General features: G+C 42.6%; 2 protein-coding genes across 2 annotated transcripts in view; one reads left to right on the forward strand and one right to left on the reverse strand.

Moving 5' to 3' along the window:
* Positions 1–399: 399 nt before the first annotated feature.
* The window catches only part of LOC311312815 (phenolphthiocerol/phthiocerol polyketide synthase subunit C-like), a gene marked incomplete at both ends in the record, with an annotated part of 63,296 nt that continues 44,143 nt past the window's right edge, over positions 400–19,552 (reverse strand). Inside the window, 3 exons of the mRNA XM_084442822.1 lie at positions 400–5,925; positions 6,035–6,216; positions 6,393–6,599. Of these exons, the coding sequence (XP_084298948.1) occupies positions 400–5,925; positions 6,035–6,216; positions 6,393–6,599 (5,915 nt within the window). The remainder of the gene's footprint in view (positions 5,926–6,034; positions 6,217–6,392; positions 6,600–19,552) is intronic.
* The window catches only part of LOC311313342 (patched domain-containing protein 3-like), a gene marked incomplete at both ends in the record, with an annotated part of 44,874 nt that continues 38,444 nt past the window's right edge, over positions 13,123–19,552 (forward strand). The window contains 2 exons of the mRNA XM_084443466.1: positions 13,123–13,806; positions 14,216–14,343. Coding sequence (XP_084299592.1) covers positions 13,123–13,806; positions 14,216–14,343 — 812 coding nt within the window. The remainder of the gene's footprint in view (positions 13,807–14,215; positions 14,344–19,552) is intronic.

Raw genomic sequence — 19,552 nt, forward strand, 5'->3', positions numbered from 1 at the left:
AATATACTCAAGAGAGATGGTGCTTCACAAGAAGGATGCAGACTATATCAGGAGTAGTATTGAGCAGTTGACAAAAGTATTATCAACTACATCATGTACAGTATGCACATACAGTAATATCACAATGAAATGTTAGGGAAAAAAGGAAGATACAAAATATAATAGTGGTCACAAGGAAATGTATCAGGACATAAATTTCTCAGGAGAAATATACACATTCTGCATCATGTAATCTAGTAGCTCAATACAAGAAAACACTTATTTTAATACTATTTACAAATGTTGAAATACCATTAAACTACAATCGTAAAAAAATATTACCAAAAAAACTACACTGTGTAATCAAAAACCTATATTCCGACTGATAATAGTGTAATTTAATTTCATCTAAATCAATCTCTACAGTGCAGTAAACAGGTCAGTCACTTCTATGTTGTCACTCTCCCTCAGGATTTTCACCAAGGTAGTCAGTGTGCTATTGGGATCCAGCAATGTAACCAGGGGAACATTCACACCCCTGTCTTGAAAGATCACATTCTGCAGCGTCATGGCCAGCATTGAATCTATCCCCAACGCAGAGAGAGAGGAATCATCATTCAGCTCATCGTTCTCAAATCCCATTATTTCCTTGAGCACTGACATGACATATTCACTTGGAGACTTGGATTCAGTAGTTTGGTTATCTCTAGCTTCTACCGATTTCCCTTTTTTGAGTCCCTCTACCAGTGCACCTAAACGCATTCGAAGGGAGGCATTTTGCATGAATACATGTTGACTCAGGTTTTTGAGGCTGAACTTGCAAACAGCCTGCTGTGGCCTGTTCAGCAGGAGGCATTGTTCCAAGCTCTCAAGGATTTCCCCAACCTCCATCACCATCAGGCCATTTGCTGCTAGAAATCTTTGTAAATGGTCTTTGTTCAGCAGTAGACCAAGGTTCAAAGCCCCCCAGTTAATGGACTGCCCAGCAAGTCCAATATTCCGCCTATATTGACAGAATGTGTCCAGGAATGAGTTTGCTGCAGCGTAGTTTGTTTGTGATGCATTGCCAATGAATGCAGCAATGGAGGAGAAGCACACAAAGTAATCTAACTTGCAGTGTTGTGTTGCATGGTGAAGATTTAGAGCCCCGTTGACTTTGGGTTTCAATACTTTCTCATAGAGAGATTGGTCAAGGGTTTCAATCAGACCATCGTGCAGGACAACTGCACTATGGAACACCCCTCTGATTGGACAGGAGGGAAAGCTTTGCTCAATGATTTGAACTGTCTTCACTACTTGGGCAGAGACTGAAACATCACACTGCAAGCTTACAACTGCAGCCCCACACTGATTCTTAATGTTGTCTAACTCTGGCTGCAGGTCTGGAGAGGGACTGCTTCTGGAGAGGATGACAATGTTTCCACCTCCTCTCTGCGCAATGAACTTCACTGTTTCAAATCCCAGCCCAGTAAGGCCGCCTGTGACAATGTACACAGCGTTCGTCCTGAAGAGCTGGTTTGGTTTAGGCAGCAAAGGAATATCAGACAGCGGGCTTTTGGTGTGATCCTCCAGAACCACTACAGGCAAGGTCTTTGAGCTGAAGTACGATTCAGACTCCTCTATACGCAGTGTGTCAATACTTCCTGAGGTCCCCCGCTGAAAAGTGGTTGCCTTGAGATCTAAGGACTTCTTGTCTAAATGCATTGACTCTAGCCAGCGGTGAATGTGTGGCCTCTCTGCTCTGACACGTCCCCTGTCTAATATGCTGGACATCTGCACAGTGTGAATGCAAACATTGTCATTGCCATCCCTGAAGACATTTTGTGAGATGGAGGACTGCTCTTGGTTCTCATAAACACCAACAATGTGTGTCACACCTGAAACACTGCAAGCTGTTGCAAACTGAGCTTTGTCAAACGGTGGAAAAAGAATGAGTGCATCAAACTTATTCACGTTCTGAAGCTGATCACTCATTTGTGGCAGAACCATGGCATTCCATTGTGACTTTTTGGCAGTGCAAGCTAATACTCTCACCAACACTGAGTCAGGAACAGAGGAGATTATACCCATCTTTTTCTGTTTTTTTACTTTAGGTAACACCCGTTGCAAGATCTCCCATGCCAGCACAAAGTAGGAGACACATGGAATCTCACTCAGAAATGGGAACCTCTTTGTTTTGTAGCACGCTCCTTCAGGAATTACAATATTGGAGGTGGCAACTACAGGATAACAAGAGACAATCTGATCCCCAACTTTCAGTTTGACATCTTTCCCTACAGCAGTGACAGTACCACTGAAGTCTAGAGCCAGAAGCGTGTGGTTCTGAGAAGTCTGTTTGTTCCAATACATTGTCTGGCCAAATTTCAGATCAGAGACACTGACAGGGCAGTAGTCTGATGTATGAACACACATCTTATTGAGCTGAATCTGAACTGATTTCTCTTGGATAGGGTTGTTGTCATCATCACAAGGAATGGCAGACAAGCTGATCATTCTGTATGGGTCAGCAGTTTGGAGGACATACTGTGGAGACTTTGACGAGTGAACATTCCCCTGTGTGAGTATGTTTTCATGGGGCGTATGGACAATGCACGGTTGTAGTACCTGACCATCTTTCACCACCAATTCTGGATACTGTCTGCATGGATATGAGCTTAAGACCTGAGTCAGAGCTCTGATGTCCTTAGTGGAGACAGAGTTGATGTCAATCAGCTGAAATGAGAGATCTGCCATCTCTGCAGCACATGATCTAGTCATTCCTGACAGGACGAAGCCAGGGCTGATGTGGTCCACTGTGATCTCTGCTGAGCGGTAGGTTATCACTCTGATGGAATTCTTAAATTCCATGGCTTTCAGCTCCAACACTATTTGTCGGAACATCTCACAGCAGCTAACCATGCTTTGCAAGACAGGCTCAGTTTTGTGAGAGGTGACATTTTCAAAACCCCATATGAACAAAATTTCTTCAAACTTGCTGCCCACCTCTGAAATATTGAACTTCGACAGCAATGACTTGAATCCATGGCTCAAAAGGTCATTGGCATGCACGAGAGAGATGTATTTTGATGTTGGGTTCAAATGCTTTTGCATGGCTTTGGTGACTCCTAATTGGTCAGCGAAGACCAGTGCCGTGGGAGAGTGGGTGGGATGACTATCAGTTGAAATGGCTTGGAATTCATTGTGAAAGAAGTATTCTTCAACAACAAGAGACTGACTCCCTAGGTATTTGACTATCACATGCATAAGCTCAACCAAGACCCAACCAGCCTTGTCTGTGAAGCAGCCGGACACTTCAAAATGGTCAGCTTCAACATTGGAAGCTCTCAAGTAGAGAACCATCTCAGGCTGCAATGGTGCATGCACAGTCAAACTGCCAATTTCAACAGGAAAGCCAGGCCTGGCAATGAATGTGTTTGAAACTGTGACAAGGGTCAGTTGAAGTAAGTAGTCTAGCACTACAGGGTGAATGCAGAAATCGTGCAACTGAGGCAACAAATCCTTAGGGACAGTCACAGCAGAGATGGCCTCCATCAGATCCTCCCCGTAGTGCACATTCCCCTTGTTTCTGAAAACAGAGCCGTACTGAAACCCTCTCAAACTGAGGTAATCGTAAAACTCCTCAGTATTTGTGATTGATGTGCATCGCTTGTAAACGGCGTCTAAAGATATGTACTGTTCCTCAGCCAACCTCCTTGGCTCATATGTTATGCTTCCTGATGCATAGGTTGCAGATGGGGACTGTATCATGAACTTTGTCTCATTTCCATTGGGGACCAGTTTCACACTCATCTCAGGAGAATGTGGTGTTAGGAGAAATGGACTCTGAAAGCTAACACTGAGTTGCAATGTGTTGAGTGGAACCTTTGGTTTGGCACTGGCCATGAATGCAGCAAGACCCAGTTCAGCATACAAGGCACCAGGGACGATAGCGACATCATTGTTTCTATGATCTTGCAGGTAAGACACCGAGGTTGAGGACAGGTCACAGCTGAATGTTCTACCATCATTTCCTGTCTGAGCTAGTACAGGGTGGCTACTCGAGGTACCTTTCTGTGCTGCTTCAAAGGTGATGTCTTTCTTCACACAATCAAAATGGTACCTTGGGAAAGGCGTTGGTGGTGTCTCACATCCTCTGTAGAACTGGTCCCAGTCTACCTGGACTCCCAGCTCAAACAGTTTGGATACAACAGACAGTATTGTCTCATGGTCTTTATCTGGTTGCACAGAGGAAAGAACTGTGGTGTCATTTCCAAGAGTCTCCATGATGTTCCTTTGTAAAGCCCTTCTAGGGCCTATCTCTACAAAGACCACATTTTTCTTCTCCTTGGCTGCTGATATCACTGCCTGCTCAAATGCCACAGGCTCTCTGATGTTCCTGGCCCAGTATTCCCCTGTGCTGAAGTCTGGATGCTTTACTTCCTTCCCTGTCACTGTTGAGAACAATTCAGTCTCTGTCTCATTCCCCTGCAATGATCCAATACTGTTCTCTACTTGAGACAGGATGGGGTCCATCATATGGCTGTGGTAAGCAGCAGGAACCGCCAGGGCATGGATGAACAGCTGCTTATTCTTGTCTGAGCTGCTTAGCTTCTGATGGAGACTGTCTACAGCATCTGCGTCACCTGAGAGGGTGCAGGACTCGGGGCTGTTGTATGCAGCCATGCAGATCTTCCCAGAGTAATCTGGAAGGAATTTCTTAACCTCAGATACAGGCATGTTGCTGACCACAAGCATTTTCCCTCCTGTGACCTTACACTGCAAAGTACTGCGGTAGTAAATCACCTTCACTGCATCAGCAAGGGACAAGAGACCAGAACAATGGGCAGCAGCGACTTCGCCGACAGAATGTCCAACAATGGCATCTGGTTTAACACCCCAGTGCTTCAAGAGGCTGGCAATGCCAACCTGAATGGCAAAGAGGAGTGTCTGGACAACCTCTGGACTTGAAAAGTCATCACTCACACTAGACTCACTTTCCAGTTTGCCTATGATCGACATAGTTTGATATCTTTGAAAAAGAGTCTCAACCTCACTGACCTTCTCTCTGAACACAGGTTCCTCTCTCAGGAGCTGTTTGCACATGCCTTGGTACGTGACACCATTGCCACAGAAGACAAACACCAACCTTGGATCTAACTTTGAAGCAGTCAGCTTTTTGTTAAGAGCAGATTTGAGCTGACTTTTCAGATCAGGCAGAGAGTTTGTTGTGAAAGCCTTCCTGTATTTGTTTTTCAAGTGGCCTCTCCTGCATGCTGATGTATACGTCAAGTTTTGTAGGTCCACTCTGTTCTCTGCACCTATCTGTTTAATCGTGTCCTTCATCGTCATGGTGAGTGATTTTTCAGAGGCTGCCGAGAGGACAAAATATCCATGTGACCGCTTAACTTTAGCTGTGCTGGTAGCCGATTGGTCATACTGTTTAACGATGGTGTGGGCATTTGTACCCCCAAAACCAAAGTTATTGATCCCTGCAACCATTTTGACAGAAGCAGCATGTTCCCACTTTTCTGCTTTTGTGGGAATTTTCACATTCAGAGCTTTGGCATCTATGCTGGCACTGTCCTCAGAGTAGAACACAGAGGGTACAATGGTTTCATGTTTCATCATTAAAAGCACCTTGATCAGCCCTGCCACTCCTGCTGCAGATTCTGTGTGTCCGATGTTACCTTTCACAGAGCCCATGCAGAGTGTCTGTGAACCTGGAGGTCTGGCTGTGGCGATGACCTTGGAGATGCTCTCTGCCTCAATAGGGTCGCCGACTGGGGTTCCAGTCCCATGAGCCTCTATGTACTGGACATCTGACAGGTCAGACTCAGAGTAGATTCTGCGCAGCAGCTCCTCCTGCTGGACCATGGATGGCCTGGTGATTGGAGTGACCGTGCGCCCATCTTGGTTGACTGCAGTTTTGCTGATTATGCCCCATACATAGTCACAGTCTCGTAAAGCCTGAAATAGGATACCAAAAATGTTGAATACTGTATGTATAAGTGTCATGAATACTTCTTCACCATTATACTGTACAAAAAGAAATGGAAAGACCAAATAAAAAGCTCACTTGTTTCAGTGGCTTCAGCAGGACAATCCCACAGCCCTCTCCTCTTCCGTAGCCATCTGCTCTGCTGGAGAAGGGTTTGCTGGTGCCCTCAGGTGAGATCATCTTTGCTTTGCTGAGAACTACAAAGACTGTTGGCTCTATGAGGCAACTGACACCCCCACACAGAGCCATCTCACAGTCACCTGGTAAACCAAAAAATGTTCAGCACTTACATGATAAGACAAAAAAAGAATAATTTGATGAGAATCATTTACTTATTTGGTATTCGTTTGGAGGATGTAGAGGATTTAGACAACCACTCCCTGATACCAGTAGGTGATTGATCTTTAAGTGGATACAGTACTGTTTAGAATGCTACCTTGTCTCAGGGCTTGACAGGCAAGGTGCAGCGCCACGAGAGAGGAGGAGCAGGCACTGTCTATGGCAAGGGAGGGACCAGTGAGGTTGAACGTGTAGGATATTCGGTTGGCTGCGATGCTCATGGCTTTCCCAGTGGCCGCCCAGTGGTTGAGCAAAACTGGGTTGTGTTGACCTGTTGTCAGCTCATAGTCTCTGTTCATCAACCCTATAAGGAAACAAAGAGGATTACACAAAGGTGTTATACTGTACAAGCAAGCTACTTGGAAAGGATTTGAACAGTTAATGTAACATACCCAGGAATACTCCAGTCCTACTGCCACTGGCCTTTTCCATTGGCAAACCAGCGCTCTCCAGAGCCCTATAAGTGCACTGCAGCAGGACTTTATGCTGGGGGTCCATGTGTTCCGCCTCGGCATCAGTGATGCCAAACAACCTATTGTCAAGTTCATTGAACCTGAGAATAAAAAAGAAACAAGATCATTTTTTATTATTGTATACTCATACTAGAAATGGTATTCAGAGAGCACAGACCTCCACCCCAAATGCATTTCATGGCTCTATGCATGCCAATATTGAATGGTTTCTAAATTGGCCCATGCTACAGTATACTCCTCTAACAAGTTTCATGAAACGTGGTCTGGTAGTTTTTGCGTAATCCTGCTAACAATCAAACAAACCAAGAAACGGCTTGTGGACCCGCCCCATGATTTGGATCCAATCCAAAATTTAATGTTTTCTGAGTTGACCCATGGTACACCGCTCCCCCTGTTGTGGGCCCGGCTCGGACTTCGAGGCCGGTCTGGAAGTCGAGTCGCTCTGGGTCAGGTCTGCGGCTACGGATCAGGCGTGGCAGGGCGAGCAAGGATCGCACCCCGGGGATGCGGACTCCGGACTCCACCTTCCGCCGGAGAGGCTAGCTCTGCTCGGCAGCAGCAGCAATCATTCAACAACTCAACACACCTGTTGCCTGTTAGCGGAGCCTCTACTAGAGCACGCTGCCACCTTCGCTCGGGGCTTAGACGTTCCTAGCCCTTCATAGGGGTATGACCTAAGCTGTTGCTAGCTTTGGAGTGTTTTGCTATTGTTAGCTATTTTCGTTAAACTAGACGGGTCCAGGGTCCGGGTTCAGAGCTAACACCACTGAGTTTCATGAAAATCTGTGTGGTGAAAAATGAATGGCAGTGAATGGCCGGCCGTGTTTGGGCGGCTCATGGACCTGCCACGCAATTCGGATCTGCTCCAAAATTTAAAGGACAGGTTCAGAATTTTGCATTATAAACCATGTTATACTACATATATACGATCATATACAACGGCCGATATCATAGTTTAGTCAAACGGTGCACTCTCGAGATATAGCCCATCGTTGCTAACACACTCAATAGATCCATAGGTGCATAGACAAAATCCCTGAAAAACACCATAAACTCTCGTATCCAAAGACTGGAAACTCACTGAGTGGTCATTGGTGTCTGTTGATGTTCTGGGATAAAATCGCCACAAAGTATGCTTCCGATCAGGTTTTATTGATCATATTATATCCATTGATTTGTATTGACAAGCGATGTTTAGCGATGTTTAGATTAATCCGCGTCCCATATTTATTTTGATCAACAAACACTTCTACCGAACACTATCAATGAAATACCAACTGCAAAGCAATCCTAGGCTTCCCGACTTGTTGTTTACAGTAGACCTGTGACTCGGAAGCGGCTCTTCTTCTATGGTAGCTTCCAAACTCAGTCAAGACCTCCCAAGTTCAAGCAGAAGTTTACAAATGTATGTACTGCGAGTGAAAATAGTTCTATGCTAATTGATAAATAATCGGTCGGAAGCATACTTTGTGGCGATCTTTTTGTCAGAACATCAACGGACACCAGTCAACAGCATATAAATAAAGTTCAGTCTTCCTACACTGTCAATTATTTTAGATACTGTGGCCACTCAAACTTTTGTTTTCCTCACACTGATTTCACAGCCTCAAACAAAATCACAGAATGTGGTGTCAAAAGATAAAACCAAAAATAGAGAATATCACTTTGTCCCTAGATCGTCTGACTTAGAAATCTTAAAAGCCTGTATTCATGCATAGCTGACGTAAAAAAAAAAGAAAAGAAAAAAGCCTAGTTCTACGTCAAATTTACATAATATATTCATTACAAGGACAATGGAACAAAGCAGCAGATAAGGCTGTGACATACAAATGTAATCCTCTTCACACAGAAAAATAATACTGCCAAAGAGGCATGGGAGTAAGTTATTTATTTATTTATTTTCAGTTAAAAACTCGGGTACTAGCCTACAGGGCAATGAAAGGAACAGCTCCCTCCTACCTCCAGGCCATGGTCAAACCTTATACCCCCTTCCGACCGCTACGCTCTGTTACCTCGGGGCGACTGGTTGCCCCGTCACTCAGTCACAGATCTTCTCTGTTCTGGCCCCGCAGTGGTGGAATGAACTGCCCACTGACGTCAGGACAGGAGAGTCACTGCCTGTCTTTCGCCACAGGCTGAAACTCATCTCTTCAAGAAGTACTACCACGATCCTCTTAAGCACCTATTGTATTTTTTGTTTGCTATTCTTGCACTTTGCCTTCAGCACTAGATTATGCTCTTAGTCACTTGTTTTAGAAAGGAGATGCACTTGTGAGCTCTGGCAAGTAGTAGCATGTTGGCTTTTCCTATGTTAAATGCAATTATTGTAAGTCGCTTTGGATAAAAGCATCAGCCTGTTATGTAATGTAATTTGTCTCCGTTTGGACATTGGATAATTTCTCATTAAATATGTATGTATTTAATTATATTGATTTATATTTTTATTATAAATATATAAAATAAAATATAAATCATGAACATTTTTCCCATAAATAACCTATAGGTCTACATGCCATGGTGACGGCTGCTTCCTTCCGGTGACGTGAGTAGTCCGTCCCACAATTGTCTGTCCATTCACCTTCCCCCTCAATTGAGAGTGCACTCCACAGCTGCGAGTGAAACTTAATTTGGAGTGACACTCGGTAGTGGAGTGGAAGTGGACATGGGTTGGTTTGGTATTGGGCCAGTTAGTTGACTCAAATGAACGCTACGGCGGCAAACCTCATTCAGTTCTGCAAGGGGAAAAAGGTGAAATAACGCTGGTATATGCGCAGTGGCGTATTTAGGCATGGGCATCATGGGCAGGCGCCCAGGGCGACATCTCGGGGGGGCGGCAAGAGGAGCAGAATAAAAAACTCCGCGCCCCCCCCACCCCCGTCAACAAATCGCACGTCAATCAGAATTGCCTGTCACCCAACCCCGCCCCCCCACCCCGACAGTTTATCATTCACAATCGGAAAGCCCGTTCATTTTACGTTTACAAAACGAAACTGAGTGCCATCTCACCGTGTCGGCACGGGGCCGGGGGGTGGGGGCGCCGTAGCGGTGAGATGCCACTCAGTTTCGTTTTGTAAACGTAAAATGAACGGGCTTATCGATTGCGAATGATGGGGTTCGCCCAGGGTGGCATATAAGATAGAAACGCTACTGTATATGCGCAAAAGGAAATAAACTGCGGCCCACATAAATTGCATTTCCGAATTGACGGCTGGCTTGACTGCAGTGATTAAACTAGTCATTTTAACATACTGTGGTGCTAGAAAAAATGGTGAGGGTCAAAGAGACTTCATACGAACCCATCCATAAGAGCAGCTTTCATAGTGTGAGTCTTCCCCGGTTTGCTGTTGTCTGGATCGTACCAGTGAGCACTGTTAAACCTCTCATTTGGAATCGGCACTGTGCAGTTCTTTCCTTCCAGAAGAATATTCCAAAAATTATCCAACCCCTCACCTGAAAGAATAATTTTAGCTTCTTTCAGATTGTGACATTCTTTTAGGCCTATATTTTATATGAAAAACATTGAAGATAAGATTCACATAAATGTAAATGTTAATAATGCTTTGGCAAATACATAAATGTGTATTGGAGCTTTTTATGTCTGCCTTTGACATCAACATTGAATATAACATAACATTAGCAGCAGGAAAAATAAAAACATTAGCAGCAGGAAAAATAGCTTGCTTTAAGCAGGCTACCCTACTAACACAGTGGGTTACAGCAACGTTGCACATAAGTTGTACTTTGGTAAGTTGCAACGTTACCATCAGGCGATGTTGTGACAACGTCCATCTATGGTCGAAAATATTGTATTGTATTCCAGAAAATATCGTATTACAGACATACCGTATACTTTTCTTCTTTTTTTTCTTTTTTTTTAACCAATTGTGTGGTCACAGACAAAAATGACTTGGTATTCCATGCACAATCCTATCTGCAAATCACTCCATCCTCTCAATTTAGTGCATTTTATGATTTACCTGTCATTATAAAGTTGAAAATCAGACTGAGATTAATTGTATGATTAGCGCTAATATGACCATGTGAACAATTAAACTGACAAACCTCCAGGAAAACTGCATCCGATACCGACCACTGCAATTTCTCCCTCATCCTCTTCCATCTTGTCTATCAGTGCACAATGGCACAGACAGAAATATATGCAAATGTTGATAGAGCTTTGAACTCCAATAGCACGAATGGAGAAATCACTCACCTAATCTTGTTTGGTTGTAGGATTTTATATGCTCTGGTTTGATGTCATACAAGGAAGTACTGACACAAAAAGTCCAAGTTCCAAGGCCAGAGGTAGGCTAAAGGTCTGGTGTAGCCTAGTCATCCATTTCTTGAGAACTCCTCAGTGCTATATGAGGTCATAATCATACTTCTTTAATCTGTTCTCATTGTGTCTACGTGATTTATGTTTTTATCCATCTCTTTTTATAGTAAGTAAGTAAGTAAGTAAACCCTATTTATATAGCGCCTTTCACAGCACGAATGCACAAAGCGCTTCACAATACAAATAACACATAAAAAGGAAGAAAGAGCGACATACAAAATGCAATACGACACACAAGAAAGCAGGAAGGAAGATTTTTTATGTAAAGCACTATGTGCTACATTGATTTGTATGAATGGTAAAATTACATTGACATACTGTTTATATTTGGCACTGCACTTTATATGTATTATACTGTTTGCCATGTGTTAGTATGCGTAAAAACGTTTAGTAGGCTACGTGTAAAAACACTAGGTATTTCTATTTAATTTTTTTGCGCTCATGTGCAATGACAGAAAAGTAAACTTTAACTTCATACATTAATTAAATCACTAGCCTATTATAAAACATTCGGAATCAGTAGCATAGCCTACATACTATTATAATCAAGTAGATTGGATGTAACTTAATGGAAGTTTACCATCAATGTTTTCTGTTAAGCCTAACTCCGCCTCATCCACAAGGCAAAAACTGCCAGACTGATTAACTCGGTGGAGGTGTGTAGCATGGGCCAACTTGGCATGGGCTGGTGAATTTTGGTGCTGATCGGAATCACGGGGTGGATCCACAAATTAAAACAAAACTTTGAACGAAGCCCAAATCACCCAAACACGACCGCCCATTCACCTCAATTAATTTTTAGGACATGCTCAGGAGCGAAAATGTGTAGCCATTCATTCAATTGGGGGGATTGAAACGATATCTCGACGTGGGAAGGTCACATCAGAGACATGGGGTTTGGACTGGCTCTCGCTCTCGACCTAACGGGTGCAGCAATACCAAACATGTCCTGCATTTATGGGCGTATCAGGCTATATTAGTCTAAGTAATATTATGAGCAATAGGCTAACACACGAATGGGAGTAGGCCTAGGCTACACAGCTGTGCCAATACGATAAAGCATAAATGTGTTGCTTTTATACAACAACCCTGCACTGCCGTTAAATATGTATAGCCTATATATATATAGGCTAGCCTATATATATATATATATATATATATATATATATATATATATATATATATATATGTGGTTTTGCAGTGTTCAATATTTCGCAAACTGCGTTGCTTTCAGCCATAGCGTAGGTAATCGGACAGTTCTCCATTGCTACCTTTGCTAATGGAAGCTGAGAACTTCTGGGTAGCCCTGGCCTACTCGATTACGTTGCTACAGGCAACGCCAGCTGACAGCGTTTTCAATAATCACTCCATCAATGTTCTAACGCAAACATCATAAAGGCTTAAACATAAAAGGAAATATAATATTTTATAGGCTATTTACAACTTCACTGTAACTAGGAAATGGGCTGTGGGTAATTTGTCATAGGCCACCGTGTAAAACTAGGCTATTAGTCGAAAAGTGAGATTCTACATCTCAAGGGGCTTACCTCTCAATAAATTCAAATACTTCTAGATATTGCATGTTTCAAAATCAACAGCTGCTTAGAATCGTGGTTATTGAATGATAACTGTATATTGATCTGTGGAAATTACGATCGGGTATTAACTTCATAGGCTAACTAGGCTATAAGGAAATGGACAGTGAATTCTTTTATAACTTGCTAGGAAACCATAACACGAGTTAATGTGTAACCAAATGTGTATCTACCATCATTGTTCCATGGAATAAGCCTTCCTGGTGTGATGGGCGTTCTTAAGAAGACAGTGTCATCCTGCCACATTCAGATATGGTTTTGAAGTTGAAAAAGTATCTACGGAATGCCTGGATGCACTGAAAACCCAAGGGTTTTGAGAAGTTGCCATCGGACCTGAATGGAAATTTCAAAGCAAGTTGTCTCAGCAGCATAGATTTTCTCAAACCGTCCTTTACAAGTTGAAACAGTAGGCCTATTTATAAAATGCCTAGGTGCAATACGAACTGCATTGAAAAACCTTTAGCCGAGGGTTTTAAGAAGCTTGGCAAATTTGTTGGAAGACATCCCTGGTGGTTTTTGATAATTCCCTTGTTCATTTCTGCTGGTCTCGGCGGAGGATTCTACTTCCTTGCAGACAGACAAGCAAACGACATCGAAGAACAGTTTACACCTATGAATGGACCTGCTAAGGAGGAGAGACTGGTGGTCCAAACAAACTTTCCATACAATGCCACTGATTTCTCTCGTTTGAGAATGTACACTGAAGGGACCTTTGCGTCTCTCATTTTGACAAACCCAACAAATATCCTCACAAACTGTGCTTTTAAAGATGTAGCTCAAATAGATCAACACGTCAGAGATTTTACCGTAGATACACTTAGTTTCAAAGACCTTTGTGCAAAGAAAGGCGGGGAATGTATGGTTAATGCAATTTTTGATATTGTGAAAAATCCAGGAGAGGCTGAGAGCACATTTATAACGTACCCATTCAACGCCAGTATTTTCACGGCATCTGAAATCGGTGGCGTGACGCTCAATACCTCATCAGGGCAAATTGAGATCGCACGCGCAGTTAGACTCTTCTATTTCTTGAACGATAACGAGACCGCAAATAACATGTGGCTGAGAGAATTCATAAACATCGCTTCTAAGATGAAAGGAGGACAGGTAAGAACTACTTTTAAGAGAAATGTGTGCCATTTGAAATGTCATAAGTGCTATATTGAAGTAATAGCGGTTTAGGCCCCTACAACCCTTAAAGGACAATGCTCGTTTTTGACAACCTGGACCTTATTTACGACATATTATAAGACGTTTGACTCACCGAGATCACTTTGGTGTAGTTCGGAGGCATGTAGAAGAAATTTAAAATCCAGCACGAGCCAGTATATCCATGTAATGGCGGTGGTCGGGGCACTTAGAATGCAGTTTCTAAATCTATTTTCTGCCGCGAAACGGTTGTTTTCATCAATCTGTCTTGATGAATTGCTAGTTGTGCTTCAGCTTGTGCTGAGTTTCAGATTCAATTTCAGAATCCAATCATCACAAACATCTAATCTCTCCTTGATCATTGCAGGTGTCCATTTCTTATTTCACTTCACTGTCAAGGCAAGAAGAATTTGAGACAAATTCTGACTCCATTATTCCACTCTTCTCCGCGACATATGCCCTGGCCATTACCTTCTCAATCGTATCTTGTATGAGGTATGGTTTACTGTACTTTTCTTTTAAATTCTGCACATTTGATTGCAGCATCATCAGTAGTGTGGTGACGGAGGTATATTTGTACTGTATAAATAAGCTCACTTATTTATCCACAGAAACACGGTATAGGCTACACTTATCCACCACTGATGTAAAAACTGTAAAAGCAATATCAGACTACAAATGGTGCTCTGTGAGCACAGACCTCCACCAATGAATGCATGTCGTGTCTCTGTGCGCGCACACGTGCGTATGATCAGGACATATTTGGTATTGCTGCATTTGTTAGGTCAAGAGTGTTATGCCAGTTCAAACCCGGTATCTCTGTGACCTTCCCATGGCGAGAATTGACAATAAATGGGGGGGATTTTTTGCTCCTGAGCCACAGTCCAAAAAGTGAATGCAGGTGAATGTCCATCCATGTTTGGGCAGCTTGTGACCTGCCTTGTGATTCAGATCTGCTCCAAAATGTAATGGGTTCTAAGTTGGCCCATGCTACAGCCCTCCACAGAGTTTCAGGAAAATTGGACATGGTCTTTTTTGCGTAATCCTGCTAACAAACAAACTAAGAAATGGCTCGTGGACCTGCCCCGTGATTCGAATCTGCTCAAGTACCTCAAAATGTAATGGTTTCTAGGATGGCCCATGCTACATCCCTCCACTGAGTTTCATAAAAAACGGGACGGTAGTTTTTGTGTAATCCTGGTCCAAAAACGAATGGAGGTGAATGGACAAATCAAGAAATGGCTTGTGGATCCACCCATGATTTGGATATGATTGGATTCTAAGTTGGCCCATGCAACATCCCACCACAAGTTTCATAAAAAGATTTGGTATTTTTTTGCATAATCCTAGTCGAAAAAATGAATGGAGGTGAATGGCTGGCCATGTTTGGGCAGCTCGTGGACACGCCCTGTGATTCACATCCACTCCAAAATGTAATGGTTTCTAAGTTCGCCCTGCTACACCCTTCCACCGAGTTTCATGAAAATCGGTCTGGTAGTTTTAACATAATCCTGCTAACGAATGGACGGACAAACACGTCACCGAAAACATTATCTCTCGCCCTTTACTGTCACTGGGGCAGAGGTAAATTGACATTATACCCACTGACATTATATCCGCTGACATTATACCCACTTCTTCAGTCACCACTACACACTGATCCTAATATACAACTACTGTACCTACAGCAGTGGTCAATAGTTTACATACACTTGTAAAGAACATGTATGTCATGGCAGTCTTGGGTTTCCAATAATTTCTTCAACTCTTATTTTCCTGTGATAGTGATTGGAGCACATACTTTGTCACAAAAAAACCTGAAGTTTGGTTCTTTTATGAAAGTTATATGGGTCTTCTGAAAATGTAACCAAATCTGCTGGTCCTGGGTCAAGAATATACGTACAGTGATGCTAATATTTGGTTACATGTCCCTTGACCATTTTCACCTAAACTAGGTGACAGAATCGGTACAGTTCAGCTAAATTTCTTGGCTTTCTGACATGAACTTGTTTCTTCAGCACTGTCCACATGTTCTCGTTGGGGTTTAAGTCAGGACTTTGGGAAGTTCATTCTAAAACCTTAATTCTAGCCTGATTTAGCCATTCCTTTACCACTTTTGATGTGTGTTTGAGGTCATTGTCCTGTTGGAACACCCAACTGTGCCCAAGATCCAACCCAACCCATTGGGTTTCTCCAATAAGAAATATGAGAAACATGAATATGTATTATTCAACATATTGTAATATATTGATTATCATATATTATGAAGTGTATTATTAAAGGTATTCCCCCATCTAGTGTCTAAAGATAAGAACTGCAACAACACAACGTATTTCAGTAGTCAACAGTAATCACAATCAAGTATTTCAGAGTGCCATGTAATAATTACGTTAGATGCTGTAGTGTGGAGATAACATTAGGTCTGGCTATGCAGTTTCCAAGAAAGATAACGATAGCTAGTTAGCTAGCTTACCGGTTTAGTAGAAAAGTAGCCATGTCACCATGCGACTTTATCCCATGAAACTCCATAAACTCCGTCCAACGAGCAAAGGCTGGCCGATATTTATCCGACTTTTGCTCCTTCTTCGGTCACTGAGCTTTTGAGATTCGTATCGCACGGTTCGCCGGGGCTTAGGCGGAGAAGGAGGACGACAGAACTCGACCATTTTACCAAACGTTTAGCTGAAAAGAGTGAGCAGAAGTGGACGGAAAAGCTGCCGTTTTATAGTCGCACATACACTTGATGCTAACCAACATCGATAATGCTGCTAATTCATGGAGGTATAACGTTTGCTGGCTACTGCTAATCTCACAGTGGTGAAGCTAGAATAGTACCTGGCAACCCAGCGTGCAGTACCAACGCTGTAATACTATTGGCTGGTATGATATCAACAGTGTCATTGTCGGGCCATCAAAATTTCATAATGTAATAATTTCAGACAAAATATCATTTTTTATGGAAAAGCAATACTTTTACTCTGCAGCCTTCACAAAGCCCTATGGATGTATTATTTTAGAAAAAAAAAAATTCTTTAGTTTCTTTTAATCCACATATAACATATTACACCTTTAAATATAAAATGGCATACAGTACATTACGACCGTTGTAGATGTGTAGATCAATCCGCAGAGGGGATTCAGGAAGCGGAACTACTTACGGTAGCTATTATTATTGTTTATGTTGCTAGGCTACCTAGTCTGCGGAAGTTTACACACATATGTGCTGTGACTAAATAGTCCTATGCTAAATATTTAAAAAAGCCTTTCCAGATGAACTAGAATCTTACTTTATGGCGAATTATATGTCAGAACGCCAACTAACACCTCGGTGAGCTTCTTGTCTTTGAAATCGAGAGTTTAACATGTTTTTGAAAGATTTTTCAAGGTGCCCACCCACATCCATTGTATGACCAAAACGGCGGTAGAGCAATTATCAGACTTTCTCAAAAGTGCTAATTTTGTCAACGTTTTGATCTGAACCATTGTATATGATCATAAGTAACCTTAAAACAGGGCTAAACATGCATTTTCCCTTTACTACTCCTAAGGTGCCACTTCTAGAGCAAGGGCTTCCTTATTGCACGACAGGCTTGACTGTGGACACTGACACCTGTGTTCCAGCAGCTTCTAATTCATTGCAGACCTGCTTTTTGGTGGTTCTCGGTTGACTCTTGACCACCCTGACCAATTTTCAGCAGCAGGTGATTCTCAGCAGCAGGTGATAGCTCGCAGTGACACAATTGTGCCATGCACTTTATACAGTACTTACAATACAAACAATTGTTTGCACAGTTGATCTTGGGACCTGTAGCTGCATTGAAATGCCTCCAAGTGACTTTCCTGACTTGCTCAAGTGAATGATCCCCTTTTCCAGATCCGTGCTGAGCTCCTTTGACTTTCCCATTGTAGCGTTTGTGGCTGAGTCTAATGATTGTATCAAATATGCCCTATTTAAATGGTCTCAGAGAAGTCACCAGCTGTAGTCGATCATAATCATTCATAAGACGTTATGAGGCCATACCACAAAGCTAATTTGATTGACACACAACTTTCTACATCACCAAAATTGATAATTCCTGTTGCTGTATGTATATTTTTGACCCAGCAGATTTGGTCACATTTTAAGTAGAGACATTATAAATTCATAAAAGAACCAAACTTCATAAATTATTTTTGTGACAAAGATGTATGTGCTCCAATCACTCTATCGAAGAAAAACAGAGTTGTATAAATTATTGGAAACCCACGACTGCCATGACATGTAGTTTACAAGTATATGTAAACTTTTGACCACAGCTGTACATTATATTCATGAAAAAATTACTCTTGTGAGAGGTTGTGGTACAAATTGCCAAATAAAAAATCTAAAAGCAGTGTGCAGTTAAAGGGCAATGCTCATTTTTGACAACCTGGACCTTATGTACGACATATTATAAGAAGTTTGACTCACCGAGATCACTTTTGTGTAGTTCGGAGGCCGGTAGAAGAAATTTAAAATCCAGCGCGAGCCAGTATATCCATGTAATGACGGTGATCGGGGCAACGAGAATGCAGTTTCTCAAAATCTATTTTCGGCCGCTAAACGGTTGTTTTCATCAATCAGATTGGATGAATCGACAGTTGAGATTCCTCAACGCGAGGCATTGTAGTGGTTTTCAAATACGGGGTCTTTAGCCTCTGTAATATGATCTTTACACGCCTTTCCCCACTTGCTCCAGCACGCATGCGCACAGGCCAGCGCGCAGACTGGCTATTCTCCGGCTCACATTCTCTGCGCTACGATCGGATTGTTGCTGACGAATGACGACCACAATATTCTCGGCACCAACAACGATCGTAGCGCAGAGAATGTGAGCCGGAGAATAGCCAGTCTGCGCGCTGGCCTGTGCGCATGCGTGCTGGAGCAAGTGGGGAAAGGCGTGTAAAGATCATATTACAGAGGCTAAAGACCCCGTATTTGAAAACCACTACAATGCCAATGTCATTACATGGATATACTGGCTCGCGCTGGATTTTAAATTTCTTCTACAGGCCTCCGAACTACACAAAAGTGATCTCGGTGAGTCAAACTTCTTATAATATGTCGTAAATAAGGTCCAGGTTGTCAAAAACGAGCATTGCCCTTTAAAAGGATGTGAATTGTTGTTTCTTCTGCTTGTCGTTCTAGGTTGGACTGTGTGAGGAACAAGGTCTGGGTGGCTTCCTTTGGTGTCATCTCAGCTGGCATGGCCGTGCTGTCCAGTTTTGGGTTGTTGCTCTACTGTGGAATGCCCTTCGCCATGACTGTGGCCACAGCTCCGTTCTTGATTCTGGGTAAGTTTCCAAACTATGAGTCTTATTAATCATCACATATAACACATACATTTACTCACAAATCATTTGCAATGCAACATTGCTTTCTTTACTTTGTTTGTATCATTTTGCTTTTGATCAAAGGCCACATTTACTAAACTTACTTTTACTCTCTCTAAAGGAATTGGTGTTGACGATATGTTCATCATGATATCTTGCTGGCAGCATACTAAAGTTGACAACTCTGTAGAGGACCGTATGGCAGAGACATACAAAGATGCAGCTGTTTCCATCACCATCACCACACTGACCAATGCCTTGGCTTTCTACGTAGGTCTCCTAACTCCCTTTGGTTCAGTACAGTCTTTCTGTATGTACACTGGCACAGCTGTTATGTTCTGTTACTTATACA

Source organism: Borostomias antarcticus, assembly GCF_949987555.1.
Source record: "Borostomias antarcticus genome assembly, chromosome: 9".
Taxonomy (NCBI): domain Eukaryota; kingdom Metazoa; phylum Chordata; class Actinopteri; order Stomiiformes; family Stomiidae; genus Borostomias; species Borostomias antarcticus.